The sequence below is a fragment of the Conger conger genome, chromosome 1 (genome assembly GCF_963514075.1).
Source record: "Conger conger chromosome 1, fConCon1.1, whole genome shotgun sequence".
NCBI classification, from domain to species: Eukaryota; Metazoa; Chordata; class Actinopteri; order Anguilliformes; family Congridae; genus Conger; species Conger conger.
In genome coordinates this window covers 67,036,175-67,055,480 of record NC_083760.1, presented here as the reverse complement: position 1 = coordinate 67,055,480, position 19,306 = coordinate 67,036,175, and the positions used below count along the sequence as shown (strand labels likewise).

Genomic DNA, 19,306 nt, shown 5'->3' with positions numbered 1-19,306 from the left:
ACACATACACACGTACACGTACACACGTACACGTACACGTACACAGACAGACAGACAGACGCATACATGCGCAGATACACACGCACAGCCTCTCACCCACACTCACACGCACGCATGTACACAGAAACAGACGCACACACAGACATGCATATGCAGATGCAGATGCATACGTGCACACATGCACACTCACGTACGCACGCACACAGACAAAGAAACAGACACACACACACACACACACACACACACAAGCATGCACGCACGGACACAGACAGACAGACACGCACACACGCAGACAGACAGACAGACAGACAGACAGACATATGCACACACACTCACACGCACGCATGCACACAGGCAGACAGACACACAGACACACAGACACACAGACACACAGACACACAGACACACAGACACACAGACACACACACAGATGGGGTCAGAGCTGGCTGGAGGCACATTACAGAGGGCTGTGATTAGGTCAGTGCTCCAGTCAACACTGTAAAAAAAAAAAAAAAAAAAAGACATGAAAGAAAAAAAGGGGAGGGCCCTGAAGTTGATTCGGGCGCACGTCAGCGCCAGGGGGAGGGAGCGGGATCAGCTGAGATGACATCATGTGTTGCTATAGCTCAGCTGCAGGAGGGCAGAAAGATTAAAACAAAACATCTGCATCTGCGCAGCCCACAGGAAGATCCGGGAGAGGAAGGGAGAGAGTAACCGCTTCACTGCCGGTCTGTGGAGCCACGCACACGGACGGTCCACAGAGGCCCGCTCGCAGTGACACTGCCGTTTGCTCTAATTAGCATTACATCAATGCCTGTTACACTGTTTATTACTTCCAGCACGGGGGCTCAGGGCTCTTCCTGTTTCTCCTTGAAAAGGATGGAAAAAAGTCTGAAGGGCAACTAAAGCTGGAAATCGTCTATGCACCGTTTCAGATTTAAACGCATCTGATAACACAATATGAAAACTATGCCTTTGAGCAAAGACCACACACGGGGCGACACGGCTCAGGCAGTAAGAGCAGTCGTCTGGCAGTCGGAGGGTTGCCGGTTCGGTCCCCCGCCCCGGGCTGTGTCGAAGTGTCCCTGAGCAAGACACCTAACCCCTAAATGCTCCTGACGAGCTGGTTGGTGCCTTGCATGGCACCAATCGCCGTGAGTGTGTGTATGAATGGGTGAATGAGAAGCACTTTGGATAAAGGCGCTATATAAATGACAACCATTACATGTGCCCACAGTACTGAAGGTAAAAAATATAGGGAAGCATTTTAAGATGAGCAAATCAGCTAATTTAAGCATGGCATTTTAAAGCTACTGAGATAGGGCCAGGCCATACAGAGGCCGCAGTTTACAAAGAGGCCTGCTGTACAGAAACATTAAAAGTTGGACATTTTTAATCTCTCAAAGCAACTAGAGACCTGTTGCAAAGTGCACAGAACAGCTTGCAGTAATCTCACAAGCAAAGACGGAACAAAGCACCCAAACTTCAATGAAATTCTCTCTCCTCTCGCCCACTGAGATTTGTGTTTTGAGACCGCAACCTCCAACAGCACTGCCCGCTGATCCACAGCTTACTGTGGGGTAGTTTCAAGGGGTATTTGTGGGCAGTACAGCCATTAGGGAGCAAACAAGGCTCTGAACCCAAGTAAGTGCAACCCAAGTTTTCTTGGCACAATGCATTACTAACTAATGCAGAAGTATGGAAGAAATTATCACACTGAAAGAACGCATGTGATTGGGGTATAGGGTACCACTGAATGCAGCAGTGTTCATTTTAATCCCAGAAGGCATGGGCACAGATACATACATGCACAGAATATAGTGTATAGTGTACGGCCTGCGGTGTTGTGTGCAGGCTGTCGTGTTCAGTACTGCGGTCATTAGACTAGACCTATAACAGACACAGCAAGAGAAGCAGCTTTGACTCACATCGTTTCAGTCACTTTCGAGAGTGGGAAATATGCGCTGACGCAAACAGGGCTGACTGTTCAGCTTGAGAGCTGCACTCGACGCATTCACCAAACAAACCACCCAGGTACTCCACAATGAGTCACAGCTGAAAACTCGCTGCACAGCTTCTCGGTATTTGTAACTGCAACCGGACGCAAAACTACGTCAAAGTGCACATCATTCATATAACCGTCTGCTGACTCCTAAGTGAGCTGTCCTTCTCTGCAGTGATGCTGGGAAGCAATGTGATTAACATTTATGATTCTGCCAGTATCTGGGCTGACTAAATACCCAGTTGTAGCAGTTGGCAATACTTTTAAAAATGTATAAATGCAAATCTTCACGAATTTAATGCAATATAATATCGGAGATCACTGCATGACCTCAGCATTTGTGTGAAGCACTTTACCTGGGTATGAGGGGAAATGTGAGCTCTCTAATACATGCAATGTGCTCTCCTATCCTTCTCTCAGAATTTGGGCTATATTGATGTGGGGACTGCAGGCCTTTCTTCATTCAAGCATACGACCACCCTGAGAAATGCCTGTGTGGGCTGCACTGTGTAACTGACACAGGCTGTGTGTGAGGGCTGCACTGTGTAACTGACACAGGCTGTGTCAGGCTGTGCGTGAGGGCTGCACTGTGTAACTGACACTGTGTCAGGCTGTGTGTGAGGGCTGCACTGTGTAACTGACACTGTGTCAGGCTGTGTGTGAGGGCTGCACTGTGTAACTGACACTGTGTCAGGCTGTGTGTGAGGGCTGCACTGTGTAACTGACACTGTGTCAGGCTGTGTGTGAGGGCTGCACTGTGTAACTGACACTGTCAGGCTGTGCGTGAGGGCTGCACTGTGTAACTGACAACGTCAGGCTGTGTGTGAGGGCTGCACTGTGTAACTGACACTGTGTCAGGCTGTGTGTGAGGGCTGCACTGTGTAACTGACACTGTGTCAGGCTGTGTGAGGGCTGCACTGTGTAACTGACACTGTGTCAGGCTGTGTGTGAGGGCTGCACTGTGTAACTGACACTGTGTCAGGCTGTGTGTGAGGGCTGCACTGTGTAACTGACACTGTGTCAGGCTGTGTGTGAGGGCTGCACTGTGTAACTGACACTGTCAGGCTGTGCGTGAGGGCTGCACTGTGTAACTGACAACGTCAGGCTGTGTGTGAGGGCTGCACTGTGTAACTGACACTGTGTCAGGCTGTGTGTGAGGGCTGCACTGTGTAACTGACACTGTCAGGCTGTGTGAGGGCTGCACTGTGTAACTGACGCTGTGTCAGGCTGTGTGAGGGCTGCACTGTGTAACTGACACTGTGTCAGGCTGTGTGAGGGCTGCACTGTGTAACTGACACTGTGTCAGGCTGTGTGAGGGCTGCACTGTGTAACTGACACTGTGTCAGGCTGTGTGAGGGCTGCACTGTGTAACTGACACTGTGTCAGGCTGTGTGTGAGGGCTGCACTGTGTAACTGACACTGTCAGGCTGTGCGTGAGGGCTGCACTGTGTAACTGACAACGTCAGGCTGTGTGTGAGGGCTGCACTGTGTAACTGACACTGTGTCAGGCTGTGTGTGAGGGCTGCACTGTGTAACTGACACTGTCAGGCTGTGTGAGGGCTGCACTGTGTAACTGACGCTGTGTCAGGCTGTGTGAGGGCTGCACTGTGTAACTGACACTGTGTCAGGCTGTGTGAGGGCTGCACTGTGTAACTGACACTGTGTCAGGCTGTGTGAGGGCTGCACTGTGTAACTGACACTGTGTCAGGCTGTGTGAGGGCTGCACTGTGTAACTGACGCTGTGTCAGGCTGTGTGAGGGCTGCACTGTGTAACTGACACTGTGTCGGGCTGTGTGAGGGCTGCACTGTGTAACTGACGCAGGCTGTGTTCGGTTGTGTCCGGGTACCTGCTTGCGGAGGTCCTGGGCAGACCTGTTCCGGCGGAGGCTGTTAGCCCTGTGGCCCCTGGCGAGGGCCCCTGAGGGGTGGGCCCTGGCGGAGGAGGAGGTCTGGTCCCGCCGCCCCTCCGCCCGCTCGCTCCTCTCTCTCCCGAGCGTGGCCTCCCTCCCTTTGTGTCTCAGAGAGGAGTCCCTGTCCGCCGTGGTCTTTGTGTGGCCGTTACACACTGCAGAGGGGGAGAGGGGGAAGAGCACACACAGATATCAGCAGCCAGCTAAACCAGCTGCAAGCTATAATAACCCTAGAAAAGTGCAGATACGGACCTGAACTTTCAAAATAAAGAAATAGTACTGTTTATGCTACCAACTCTGCATTATGCATTTGGTCCCTGAAATTAATGTTGGGTGGCCAATGCATAAAATCATAACAATAAGCATAATGAACATAAGCTAAATTCAGTGAGCTTGTTAAATTTCTGGTTGAGATAACAAGTAAGTGAGAAACAATTTGAGAAAATAAATTAAATCTCTGCTATTCGATCCTGATTAGCACACATATTAGGATAGTTAAGGATTTGTACATGGCATGTCATTTTTATAATGTTCTCATTCAATTCAGCAGGCACCAAGTTTTCCTCTATAAATCACCGCCTCCATTAATGCTGGAAAAACAGTTGCACAGCATAAGCTTCTTACCCAGCCTGTCTTCTTAAAAGTTAGCAGGAACCCAATAAAAACTGTACAACATTTTTTGAAGGCGACATATTTCAGATTTCCAAAGTGCTCTCTAGGCCCTTTCTTAATGAAAGCAATATTCAGTCTCCACGCCAAGGACCAGCAGATCACATGTCCAGTCTGGTTTCCAGCCAGCAGGGCACATGAACATGTTTTGTTTGACACGGACCAATACTCAGAGAAGTCTGCCCTTTCAGGCTTTACCAAAAATGTTGTTCAACTGCTCTGTCAAAGCCCACAGCCTCTCTCTCTCAAAGCCCACAGCCTCTCTCTCTCAAAGCCCACAGCCTCTCTCTCTCAAAGCCCACAGCCTCTCTCTCTCAAAGCCCACAGCCTCTCTCTCAAAGCCCACAGCCTCTCTCTCAAAGCCCAGTCTGTCTCTCTCAAAGTCCAGCCTGTCTCTCTGTCTCTCTCAAAGCCCACAGCCTCTCTCTCTAACATATAGTAAGTTGTGAATAAGAACGAGCAAAACTTGAGAAACGGGAAATATTTCACAGCCGACAGCGAGGGAGATTTGCGTATCAATTGCGCGCCACTGTTGATCTGACCCAGATGGGGAAATGACAGTTTCCTAGTGCGTGCTGCATAATCATGAGTTCAAATAAAAACAAATGGCAATTATCCCAGCTGAGTAAGTATGGCCCTCTCAAATTCAGGTGTTCAATATGACAGACCTATGAAGTACTGTACTAGGAGAAGCAGCACTCTCGCTCCCATTTAGTGCCCTGATGGGAATACTGCTGCAGCAGCAGCAGCCTGCCGAGAGATGAGAGATTAACCTGCAGTCCTGAGCCACCAAGCTCTTTAAAGACAGTGAAATTCATTCTGAAGAGTAGATGGGTGTTATCCCTGATGTCATGACCAAATTCTCAGCCTGCTCAATTGATCATCTGTTCAGCGGTTGATTGGCTGCTCATCACTTTGCATCCCTTATCTGCCTGATCATTATTAATGAAAAACAAAGCCAGTAAAAATATCTTTGTCAGCAGCTGCACCAGAGACGTGGTCATTAATCTCACCTCAACCACAGGATCTGTGCTGAACTTTAGAACCTGTGAAGTTTGAGGCGCTGCCCTAGTCAGACTCACAGTGAGACTGGTTTCAAGATGGCTGTACATACTACAACTACATTTTTTAGACATTATTATTATTATTATTATGGTGAACTCATCCGAACTAAAACTGTGTAAATGTGTACGTGTGTGCGTGTGTGTGTGTGTGTGTGTGTGTGTGTGTGTGTGTGTGTGTGTGTGCGTACGTACGTGTATGTGTGTGTGTCTGTGTGTGTGCATACGTGTGTGTGTACGTGTGTGTCTGTGTCTGTGTGTTTGTGTGAGTGTGTGTGTGTGTACAGTACAGTGTATCTATGTGCAGTAACTGAACATATCCATTTCATTGTTGCGTGCTCGCCGTTTTTCTGCAATGCGTCATTGGGATTTGTTGTAGGTCACTGTGGTATGTTACTGTATATGTTATTATGCTTCATGACAAGGTGTTGTACATTATAGTCACGGTATGAACTTGTATATGTTACCATAATTTACGGTAACAAACCGCATGAATTCACATTCTATTCAGTACAAATATTGGAGGGGACTGATCATTTTGGCCACCCAGGTTCTGACACAAATGACTGTGGCTTACAGACAGGGCCCAACTGCAGCTGTACAGGCAGTACATGCCCACAACGACCTGTGGTTTCTATGTGGGTGGTGGGTGGCATTTTAAAATTGGGCCAAACCCAAGAGTATGTGTGTGCGCCTTCGCTGGCAGGAATGCTAGTACAAGTTCTCGCTCTCCTCCGCTCTCTCTGGGAGCGAGGGGAATACTCTAGTTGTTTACTCCAGTTGTTATCATCATCATCATCTGTTTGCTTGACAGCCAGGATCTTCAACTTAAGTGCATGGCTCTGGGATACAGCCCACACCCCAGCATGAGCACTTCTGGTTACAAGTTTACTTCCTTAAACAGAAAAACGCAGTCAGAAATACTCAGAGCAACAGCTACTGCCAAAGTGAAGGAAACACCAACCATAGTATCTCGCTGTGAAGTTCCTGACGGACTGTTGAAACTGACAACTCAAGCCCTAATTTGATCCGTTTTTGCCTACATTGCAACCAATGAGTATACACTTTCAGTCACTCCTAGTTTAGACTTAATCTACAGGTGTAGTTCCTTGAGAAATATCAGAAAGTTGGGCATGAAGGTCCTGCCAAATGTGCTGAAAAAACCACCCCACTAGCAAAGTCATTGAGATCCCTTCTAGATATGGTTGGCAAGATAATGGGCCTGCCCGACATTTTTAAAAGCAACCTTGAGCATGCTGGGATGCAACCTGCTTAATTCAGTCAGGAAACATACCAAAGTTAATTTGCACCGGCTTTCAATATACATTGAATTAGCACCTGCTTTCAATATACATCCCTCATTTATTCCTGCAAATCCCATGACGCTCAGGGAATGCAAGCTAAACAGGGTGTGAGCATGTGTGAACAGCGGTTAAACACAACTTTTCCATCAGGTTGGCTGTACGGAAACCCACAGGCTCAGAGCACGAACCACAAACCTCGAGTTGTGAGAAAAAATACCAAGGGAAAGTCGAGGAACCACAAGAGATAATTAAATGTGCCACTAACTAACTATAAGTCATGTGGGATAAAATTCAGTGCAGTAGGCTTGTAACCAGAAGGTTATACATTAGGTACTTATCTTAGATGGAGTTGTGGTTTGACCCTTGCGTAAGCACTTTAAGCTGAACTACATTAAGAGATACCCAACCTGTGAAATGGGCAGAGCGTGCTGTGAGCTCCTGTATGCAAATCATATAAGTGGTTGTCAGCACATCAAATAATTTGAACAAAATAATGTACACTCATAGATGCTGTGCCAGGCTTTGTCAATATTATGACTTGCATCTATATGGCTGTACTACATATTCGTATTCAATTGACATAGCTGTGAAAACCTTTGACCTCACCGTAGGCATGTACTGTACTGCGTGTACAATTTGCTTCCATGGAACTGAACAGTAGGGTTTGTGTGGGTGGAAAGAGTGCCGTTAAGGACCTGGACCATGAGCTGCTTACTGTGGAGAAGGATGGGGGCGTAACTCCATATATTCACTAGGACTGACCAGAGAACAGTGGGGTCGTAACTCCATATATTCACTAGGACTGACCAGAGAACAGTGGGGTCGTAACTCCATATATTCACTAGGACTGACCAGAGAATAGTGGGGTCGTAACTCCATATATTCACTAGGACTGACCAGAGAACAGTGGGGTCGTAACTCCATATATTCACTAGGACTGACCAGAGAACAGTGGGGTTATAACACCACGTATTCAGAACTGGCCAGATGAATATTGCCATTTTGCGCTCCTGTGAGACTACTGCCTTTTTTCTCTGCCGTGAGACTCTGGACAAGATAATGTTCTCTATTTATGGACGTATACAATAGGAAAATGGAAAATCTAGAGCAAATGTAATTGTTTACAGCTAAATGTGAAGATACAGGTAAATAAAATGGCCTGTGCATTTTGCTTATAAATACTAAATCCCAGTAAACTATAAATGTTCCAAAAATTCAAAGGAATGTAATAATGTTTCAATGGTTGATATAAAACATGTGCTGGAAAAAGTCATTACATATAAACATCTTTCAGTCTTGTTGACCATTTCATTAAACAGTCTTTAAACATCTGTTTTTCGTAGCTCATACTGTACAAGCTGTTTTTTTATTAAATCAACTATAAATAATCCAATTCAGAAAACCAATCCAAATCCATATCCAATTCCATATCCAACCAAAACACAAACCCAATTTATTTCTAGACCATCCACTTCTCAGCCGATGGTACAGGCCAGTTCGGTAGTATTGATTCCCTATAGGCTCTCAAGGCCTGGCAATCGTTAAGATTGCCTACCTAGCCAGCCAAGTTTGTTTTAGTCTTGTTTTTTTATTAGTAGTATGGATTAGTAATGAAAAGGTTGGAAAACCACGTCTGTGGGAAGTGGGCTGATGTGAGACTGTACTGAATTATGTAGCGCTATGAGATCAGCTCACCATGGGGACTATGAGTCTCAGCCTTGGATCAGGACATGAATTGTGGGCTCAAATCATCACGTACGGCTTCTCTGAAACATTTTCTCTTCACAGTGAACACCAGACACACAGCAAAAATCGCTGAATAGTTTGTTTCAATGAGCAGCAAAAATGGTGAAAAACATGAATAGATAGATCTGAAAAACATGATCAGATAGATCAGACCAACTGGAGGTAGGTGTGCCTTCTCCATGTCCATAAGGCATGGTACCCACCTTCTCTGTGACAGGGATAAATATAGAGCAGACCAGCTCTGTCCAGCTGGATCCAGGCTAGAAAGAGCTGGACCCAAAGCTGGCTCACCAGAACAGCAGCACATGATACCACACTGATCTCAAAAAGAAAATGAAACTGGACTCCAGTTTAATACTATTGATTTCCCTTGTTTGCTATAGCCAGCAATGGTAGCATAGTCCCATCTCCACTTTGTGTAAACCTCCAGATAGCTCTATTCAGCCTGTGAACTGCAGCCACAGCTTGTTTAAGTAGGCCAGCATCACTCAAAATAACGGCACAAAGTATTCACCATTTATGACTACACGCTTCACACATCGTTTCATGAACAGTGATTAGTAAATATTTTTAACACCTACAGCATGTGGTGACCATGCATCAAATTAAACTTTCTGCACATTGCTACCACATACTGAGCATTGTGATACTTTATACTTCATGGTAAACTTTATCTTTCTTATAAATATGCCATATTATGGATTATGAAGATGCCATTAATGCACACCTAACAATTCAACTGATCAAACAGGAATGCGTGTATGCATGTGTGTGTGTGTGTGTGTGTGTGTTTGTGTGTGTGTGTGTGTTTGTGTGTGTGTGTGTGTGTGTGTGTGTGACTCTACCGTGACCATTGATGATGTGCTTCACTGCTGGTTTGCCCTTCCGGGGCGTGGACTGGCAGGACGTGGACGCCACGCTGGTGGCTGGCTTCTCGTCCTCACACTCCTCCTCCTCCTCATCATCATCATCTTCATCCAGGTCATCCTCTTCCTGCAAGCTCCCGAAGTACGCCATGTTGCTAGGCAGGGCCGCAGAGTCTGGGGGGGGGGGGGGGGGGTGGCGGTGGGAATGGCAGGGTGAGATGGAGAGAAAGGAACAGTGAGATTAAGGAAAAACAGGAAAGAGAGAAGAGAGAGGAGAGAGTCCACAGTGCTTAAAACCTGAGGGAACACAAGAGCTCAAGTAAGGGTACTCTCCCTCACTAAAAGTTCAGTGCATTTACTGGCTGCACAAGATGCCAAAAATCCACCCAAAAGTCATCAAACTTAACCTGGATCATTTTTGTCTGTGAAGGGAACTCATTGTAAAACTGCAGATCACTTCTTTACATACTGCTCACACAATTGGCTCGTCTTCTTGGGCTTTGCATAATGAAATACTCACTCATTATTTTATTTCTTTAAAATAAAGCTCATCCCAAAAGAATGCAGAGTAGTAAATTGTGTATAAAAATACCTCTGTTTATATTATATACAGGAATGAAGCCCGTAGAGATTTCATGTGGGCAACACGTTTGGCGATTTTCTGCCGGCATGTAGGAAAGCTCATAAATTAAGCATGCCCACGTTACATTCACGGGCAAATGCACAGAAACGCGGACTCATTAGTCAACCAAATAATCCCGCGTTCGTTTCCCGGTGGATGCTGATGACATGCACTGGCAGGGGCTTGCGGAGAGCGCGAATACAGTCCTGAACACTGCGCGGCAGACGGTTAAACCACGCTACGTTCCACTGTCCGCAGAAGAGCGTTAAACCGCACACTGACCGCTGGCTTGTCTGCACAGAGCTGAGTTAATCTACACACACCGTCCCCTTACACAGATAATCCTGCTACTACATCAGCAGAGAAGACTGAGCAGATCTTTTTTAGCAGGGAATTCACGTGGGCGGCAGCTGCATTATTTATACGGGCTCCACCAGCATGGGACTGCACCAGCAGGCTGGCCGACTGCGGGGTGAGAGAAAAGAGAAAACGTTCCCTCTCTCCCTCCCTCCCTCCCTCCCTCCCTCCCTCCCTCTCTCCCTCCCCCAGCGCTCACAAAGGAGGCCTGTTTGAGGCTGGTCGCTGGAGGCCAGGAGCGCCACTCATCTGTTGGGGGTTATGTAGCGCAGGCCGCCCCTTAAGGGTGCGCAGGGCCACGGGGTTAATCCCCAGGTACCAGGGCCAGGGGCCGCAGACAGACAGCAGGATTAAAGCCTCCGCTCGAGGCCTGGGGTCCTGGGGAAGAGCTGGCTCCACTCCTGACCTCGCCCCGCTGTAATGGAGGCTGCGTGTAACAGCAGAGAGAGCGGCAGGGTCGGGGTGTGCAGCGGTTCCTCTGCAGCGAAGCAGCTGGAATAACAGTGTTAATAATGCAGCTCTGAGAATGATTCATCGCATTTACACAGAGCCTCTCAGCCAGGGATCCCAACGTGTTCCAGAGTGAAGGGGAGGCGGCTCACTGCAAACCACACCTGTGTGGCCCTACCCCGTGAAGCAGAGGTGAGAGGTGAAGCAGTCAGACCACACCACAGCGCTCAGCACAGAGCCCCAGATCCAGGACTCAAACAATGCGGGGACTAATCATTGGTCTGACTGGGAGAATGAGACCAGTGTAGGGCTACAGAGCATGTGCACACACATTGGACAGGGTGTCAGTCTACTGCAGGCCATTACCCACAACCTACTTATTTACAGCTGCGCACCAATCAGAGTGGCAGTACACACTCTGACGCTTTAGCTTGGGTGAGACTGGGAAACGAGCACACTGCCTGCTGGAGTCAGGGCTGAGCCAACAAGACCACTGATCTGGTCTGAGGCCATTTTAATGCACAGCCTGGTCGGCGGACATTTTAATGCACAGCGCAACCAAAACCAGCCGGCCTCTTATTCTGGCATGCCAGGTCTACGGTTCGACAGCACAACCCTTACAAAAAAGCGAACAACAAAGTTAAAGATTGCAATAACAATTGTCATAATCTTTTCTCTATATATTTCCAGTTTCACTACATGAATGCATTACACAGCACTTATATTATTATTATTTTTTGGTTTCATATAAATACAGACATATAAGCCATACATCTACTGCACAATCTAAGCACAAAAGTGTTAAAGTTGAACAAACCTCCGTCATGCCAGGAAGAGTAGCCTGAAATTAAATGCACAGGAGAGACAGAATTAGTTTCACAGAAAGCACAAGGAAGGAAACAATGTTGAAGCAGAACTGTAGAAGCACAGAAAGGGGATGATGATGGATGTGTAGTCATTCAGTCACTTTCCCCAAAGTAGAGGAAGAGGAGTCAGTGATTACAGCTTTTAAGTCCAGTCATTAAGTAAAATGTCAAGTGAAAAATATCTTCACTTTAGTCATCTTTATGCACAGCATGTGTACATGTGCACATGTGTTTGTGTAAAAGTGTGAGATTAGGAGAGCATTAGTGTGCGTATACCCACTTCCTGCATGTTAACAAGGCTGCTAGTTCACACTTGATGCAACTGTGAGACATCAAGTAGATGCATGCGAAACCAAGATGTTAACACAAGAAGTGTTAGTGTCTAATAAAAAGTGACTGTACGGCACACGTGTACAAGTAGATATTGGTGCAACAAAATGTTTCTCAACACCAACTTGAACCTCTAACTTTGACAAAGTAGACATAAGCATGACACACAGAGGTATACAAGCCACATAAAGACCAAATGTCAGAATGGGGCAGGAATGTGATCCAAGTTACTTTGACCGTGGAATGATTATTGGTGCCAGACAGGGTGTCTCAAATCAGTGATCTCCTGTGATTTTCACACACAACAGTCTCTAGTTTGCAGAGAATGGTGTGAAAAACAAAACAGAAACATGTTGATAATGAGGTCAGAGGAGAAGGGCCAGTCTGGCGAAAGCTGACAGGAAGGTGACAGTAACACAAATAACCACACATTACAACAGTGGTATGCAGAAGAGCATGTCTGATCACACAACGTGTCAAACCTCTAAGTGGATAGGCTGCAGCAGAAGAAATGTCTAATAAATACCTAATAAAATGCTAGTGTATACATACATGATGCAGTGTGTTATTGTGAGTACAAATCCTGATCTCAAAGAATAATGTTCAACAGCAAAGATCACTGGCATTTTTTTCTATGGTACCAACCAACTAGAGATCCAATAGACATATGGCCAGTAGTGAATTACAGAATGAAAAAAAAAAAAAAAAGAAAAAAAAAAAGGTCAGAAAGAGGGCTTTACTTTAAATGACCCAGTTAATTGAGAAAACGACTATAATCAATGCACTGTTTGAAGGGGGCCATCGGACAGAAAAGGGTCAAGGGAAAATTGTTGGCAGATCCTGGGCTGGGCACATGAAGGGGGGGGGGGGGTGGCTAAGGGTAGGCCTGCTCAGGACTCTTCTACCACAGAGCCATCCCTCCTTATGTCAGGGAACCCAAACACAGCGCAGCGGTTGGGTGCTCTGTAGACACCGCTCCCCAAACGGTCATAAGGAGGTCGATCCTCAGAAGCACACCTATCCGTGCACTGGAGGGAGACTCAATCATCCCTTTCAAGTGACTGCAAATCATGTGGTTGGGTAGGGGGAAATAATTTCCCTAACAGCCGGAAATGTTCAGTGGAGAAGTCAGTGGGACACTTAATCAGCCTGCTTCCCGTCGGGGTGGAGTGAAGTTCATTTGAGTCGGCCATCTTGTTTTATAGATGCCGCACCAGATAGACGAGACCAGAGCGGCACGGCATGCTGAATATTCACAACCCCACTGTAAGGGGTAGTGAGGCCAGCAGTGCAGCGTAGTTAGTCTGTTTGTAAGGGGACCCTGAATACAAGCATATGCCAAGCAAAAATAATGGTAGATAAATATTGCAATATTGCAAGAGGTGATTATGAGGGGTTTTATTTTTGACGTTGTTAAAGCAAGATGGAGACGAACAATGCTATTAAGGAGCTAGTGATTGACTTCAACACTTGTTCCTCATAAAACTGTGAGCTGAATATTAAATCCTAGCCAAAGAGATTAGACAGAGACCCGAGACTGCTCAACACAGTGATAGTCTGAAGAGAGAAACAGAAGATGTACTTTTTCAACCAGTAAAATAAATCTCAGAAACCCGAAAGAAAGTAATGACCCAGTTTCACAGCTCTTGAAAGTAGGTGTTCTCACCTTCCTGAGCAGTTTGAAAGGGTAAAGCCACTCAGCGAGGAAAAGTGCAAATTAGAGAGAGCAGCTCGAAACACTGCCAAATGACTGACTAGGAACTGCCTACTCTATAATCTCTCTCTCAGCTGTAACAAAGCAGAAGAAAATTATTTCTGATCAATCAGGCCCAGCTTTTTCATATTTCTGTAACCATATTTCATGGTTGTATTCGGAACAAACACAGGATCGGATTGCCATTAGTATCACGGAAGCCGCTGGACAGCATTCTCCTCAGCATTGCCAATGTGTTAAGATAAATAATGCAGTGTACTTTTAAAACTCTTGAAATGACACTGCTCTGCCTTCATAAGAGTATAAAGCCTTGGGTGCCTTGAGGGCCGTGGTGCTTTAATATAAATACCACAATTCAACAGCCAATTTGTTCAGTCGTGCTCATATGTCGTCGTACAAATTCATTACTGCACACGCATTGTTTTTAGGTTTGGTGTTGCTCCTTCAATAAGCTCCTTTATAATCACTAGCAGACCCATTGCAAGCAAATCAAGTCAGAATTGAATCGGGGTTCGTTTTCGGGACTCAGCTGTGGGACTCAATAATATCTTCAGTCTAATCCGAGGGAAAGACTCTCTGGGTTGCCCAGGTGAAATTCCCACATTGCCCTGTCTGTTGTGACTGATCGGAGATCAGTGTGCATGGTGCGTCTGCAGCAGCAGGTTGTAATGAGCTGGCCACGGCAGGGCCCAAGTTAAAACTCCACAGTCTGGGGTGCCCACACTCGTCTAGTACCCTGAAGACGTGATCACCCGGGAAACCAGTGATATTAAAAACAGGATTAAAGCAAGCTCATGTGGTATTAACAGAGCAATGTAATGCGGTGGAGTAATGCTTTTAGGGCAATGCTCATTGCTATAAGTTGCATCAGAGAACACAGTCTTCCACAGAGGGATTAAATTGTATTATGAGTGATAAAAAGAAAAATCGCCTCCTTACTTATATCTGTTGTAATCTCAGCTGGGAGAAGATTCACAAGATAACAAGTCTAACACTGATAGAGAACCAGACATTATAAAATATAAGCCCTATTTTAGTTATGCAGAGAAGCTAAGGCGCTTTTTCACACAGAAAAGCTGGAGGAATGTTGCTTCTGTGCCTGTGAGATGAGAAAAACCCTGGCTGAACGCAGAACTTTAACCTCACCGGATTTAGACGGGCTTCAATTTTCAGAAGCAGAGCAGAGCAGACCAGACCATCTGCCTTTTTATCACTACATGTACCAAGAAAAGAACAACCAGACCAGACATTTACAGAATCGTATTGCTGGAAGTTACAGTTACGCACACCCACTTGTACGAGAGATTTGTATCTTTCCTTACCAATACACTCGCCACTGGAGACGGTTGTGCAGAATGAAGGCAGGAGACAGTTTGAGACAGATGGTGAAATTTAAAGTAAAACTTGTCAAGGGCTCCGGGCTAGCACTACCGCCCTCTCACCTCTCTGCCAAGCTTACGCTGTGCCCTCTCCACCCACACACTTCCCTGACAAACCCACGCCATTACATTACATTCATCACATGCATTCAGACGCTCTTATCCAGTGCGTCTCGTTAATGTAGGAGAACATGAGTGCATATCCACTTATATCATGTGAGCATTGAGCGAAAGCGCACAGAGAGGCCTGCAGGCAGTCAGCGACCGGGTGCAAAGGCTGCACAGACAGGCCAGGATAAGGCCAGGGTTACAGCACAGGGGACCGGCAGGCACGGTCATTCCAAACCCTTTAACACCGTCATGATTAAATAAAGCACAAACACACAGGGGCCACAGCCGCCCCTTCAACCAACGCAGAAAAAAAGTGCCGGTTTTAATTCTTTTTTCATTCGGCTAAATGAGATTGAGGCTGACAGCGACAATTCGACACCATGATTACCCTGTAATCATGCTCTGCCCTGGGAGACAAAGGCTGCAAACAACAATGCTTGCCACCTCTTTTTTTCTAAAGATACAATTACAAAGCTGTAATGTTTTCAGCATGTTAGGGGGGACTTAAATGCCTTTTCCAAAGCACTGTGGGAAGAGACATGGAGGGTTTCAGCAGGAATGCATGCTTAAGTAACTGATAGGCTTAAGTCCACATGTTCGTCCACAGTGTCAATGTTGAACTTGAACCAGTACTAATGGAAGCCATTTTAGAGGTGTAAGGCTCAGATTTTGTTATCCAACCTTAATGTTAGGCTTGAATGCATTTTGTTTTCATCAATATCACCATCATGCAAGATGATATGTTCAAGTAATTTTTGAACTGTTAACATAAGTTAAAACTTAAGTTAAAGCTGATACATGAATTCAAATTATTTAATCTTTTTTTCTTGACAGAACGTACAGGAGAGAAATCACAACAAATAAACCACATGTATGGGTCTTTGCCAACTCTGACTAATCCAAGCCCAAAGTTTTAAGCTATGAGATCTGTGGAAACAGTCTTCAGCTAATGTATACATTACTGCTGGACTTTGGGAGAAATCCAAACTTACTGTTCAGGACTGTAGCACAAAGAAATAAGAACACATGCCCCACCCCTTATTAAATAAAATGCAGTCTTGCTTATCAGATTACTGCAACAACACACACCCGTGGAAGAGCAACTGTGGACTCCCAGTGAAACCCATAACTGAATTTTATTATCCCAAAGGTCCAGTATTCCTTGCCACAATCAGCAGAACACAGCATATACAGTGCTGTTCTACAAACTACTCTTGTTTAATAAACGAAAATGGCCCCCAGTGACTCCCCTGACAAATCAGTTTGAAAAATTCCAACAGGTGACAAAGGTGGCAGGGGCAATACCTGTCCCCATGAAGAATTAGACCAGTACAACCAACGTTTGGGCACAAGTTTCAACAGAGTGCTTTCTAAAGCACAGCTTGAATAACCCAACAAACACAAACTTGCAATAGAAGCCACAAACCTTTTTCAGGTTATAAAATGGATGAACTGAGAACAAGAGCAGTTAAAGCCTCTGAATATTAATATTATTGAATGTAAGCCATTGAAACTGATATGGTTTCCCTGTCACATTTATTCATTGGAATGCAGGTCATTGTAAAATTGTATTCTGCAATGAGTAAAAACAAAAATGTGTGAAATACATCACACACCAACAGGAGAAACACAAATCACCATTTCAGACTTCAGATCCACGGTTTCACTTCTCTGTGGTATTACTACGGTAAAGGCTTCAGACAGGCTGAGTGAGTGTGTGCATTGTTGTATGGTGTTTTATTAGGAGGGTGAATGTGATGTGGGGGAAGAGCTGGGGATGGGGATATGGGATACAGGCGCAGACCCACCTCGTAGACACAGGAAGGTCAGGAAGTCTTCGGTCCTGGGCTTGCGTTTGGAGAGGTCGTTTATCTGGGCCGCAGGGGCAGGCAGTGCCTCAGACAGCTTCACCGGGGTGCTGCTGGGTGAGTTGGGCTGGGACTGGGCGAACTTGCGTTGCGCTTGCAGCCTTGGCCTACGGGAGCAGAGAGGGGAGGAACTCAGTCAATGAGTCTGGATGGGATGAATGAAGTACATTCTTAAAACAAAGCTGGAGAAATAACATTCAGAGGAGTTTTACTGTGACTCTGGGGTAGTGCACATGAACCCATTGTGATTAGTTTTCCTGTGGGTAAAGTCCTGCCGTAACTTTTAAAGATGTCGATCAAGAGTTGGCTTTTAAAGTGTAAAGGACTCAGGCTGCTTTCCCATTACACCTGTAATATTATTTAATTTTTACCTCTTTAAGAGCTTTCACTTGACAGAGGAACTCAAATTCCTATTTTAATGTAGCTGAAATGCTTTAATGATCCTCCAGTTTTTATAATCGCTAATATAATTATATATTATATAATTGTTAGCCGCTTAAATTAGCAGTGCAATGTAGGAAAACGCAAAAGGGATCTTTCCAATGACTTCAGCAAATGAAAAAATATTTAACTATATTTGTAGGTTAATTGAAGTCTCAATATTCAAGTACATACATTTAATTTTGATGAGAAAATAAGATCAATATAGAACCTTTGCTTTTTAGAATATTCTACCAGCTGTTTTCCATTTCAATTCCAGAACCAAAGTAGGCCTCTGGAAGCAATCTTTTTAAGCCATTTCTTATGCTCTCCATAGCTGAAGATTTAGCTTCAATAGAACAGCATTTACTTCCATTAAAATCAAATTTACTTCAATTTACCATGATGCAAATGAAAAGGGAACCCTCCAGGCCTCCTTTTCCATGTAGCGGTAAATAATTCTAGACGGAAACATTTGCATACTGCTGAGTCAAAAACACAATGCGCAACATTTGTTTTTATTGGTATAACCAAGCTGCCACAGCCAGTTGCTGTCCAGCGCATGCCACCATTGCCAGCCTTTGATTCACGTTGAGTCTATAAAGTGTAATGAAGTTCTCTATTAAACACAGCCAAAGCCTCTGAAGCAGCTGACAGCTGATAAAAGTAGAAAGAGCCCGGAGGAGGCGTCTGTTTGCCACCAGACTTTCAGAGCTGCCTTCTTGAGCAGACACACAGGGCCTGTTCCCTTTTAACATCTTTCTCCACGCTCTCGGTGAGATCCATTTCTTAGATTTCACGGAGGTTGTTGGTCTGACATTTCAGGAATACTAAAGACTCTCTGTCTTGAGATGAGCTCTGAACTTCTGCCCAAAAAGCAAGCTTTCATCCTAAATTCCATACTTCTACGCATAGGCCAGAGTGCGACTTCCCATTTCAAAATTATTATATTTCTTTTTTTCTTTCCATTCATGAGCCGTCATGCTCCTGTAACAGCTCCATTAATCCATAAAAACAGATTCCTACCCGGAGACATTTTGTTTTCGGTCTGTTCATCGACACTTTCCTGCAAATATATTCCACTCAGTTGAAGAAAGGTTGGGTGGCACTCCCTCTCTTCTAAGAGCCTATTTCAGATTCAATCAGGTGCTTGTAACCAGGATTTCTCAGTTATTAGCACAGGTTAAACAAACACCGACAGCATTGCTGATCGATTCACACAATCCATGCAACACAATTCAGGAGAAAAGCAGCATAAAAATAAATGATTTTCCTTATATTATCTTTATTGAGAATTATGGTCAGAAGACATTCACTGACAGCAGTGTTATGTGCCCTGTCCACACATTCCTGAATACACAAACATTCAGTGCAAACCAGAATAAATGTACCAGTTTACGCACTTCTACTTTGCGTTCTAAAGGCACCTGACACATAGTTGTATGAGCATATTTAATATAGCTACATGTTGAGAATCCATTTGACGGTAAACTACTGAATGGTGCTGCGTATCATTGAAGTGGTCAATGCAGCCACAGGTGAAAAGGTAGAGGACAATGCTTTTATATTTTCTTTCTTTATATGAAGCTGGCATATCCATTCAGGGAAATATGTCACCGGTCAGATTATTT

The 19,306-nt window shown here is 45.2% G+C and overlaps 1 protein-coding gene across 4 annotated transcripts in view; it reads right to left on the bottom strand.

The window, feature by feature from the left end:
• The window catches only part of jarid2a (jumonji and AT-rich interaction domain containing 2a), an 87,502-nt gene that overhangs the window by 12,087 nt on the left and 56,109 nt on the right, over window positions 1-19,306 (bottom strand). For 2 of the 4 annotated variants that reach the window (XM_061255230.1, XM_061255221.1), the window contains 4 exons: window positions 17,196-17,362; window positions 11,805-11,828; window positions 9,538-9,732; window positions 3,850-4,067 (listed from right to left, as the gene is read on the bottom strand). In XM_061255230.1, the coding sequence (XP_061111214.1) occupies window positions 3,850-4,067; window positions 9,538-9,732; window positions 11,805-11,828; window positions 17,196-17,362 (604 nt within the window). The remainder of the gene's footprint in view (window positions 1-3,849; window positions 4,068-9,537; window positions 9,733-11,804; window positions 11,829-17,195; window positions 17,363-19,306) is intronic. The other 2 variants (XM_061255238.1, XM_061255246.1) reach the window with 2 other exon arrangements.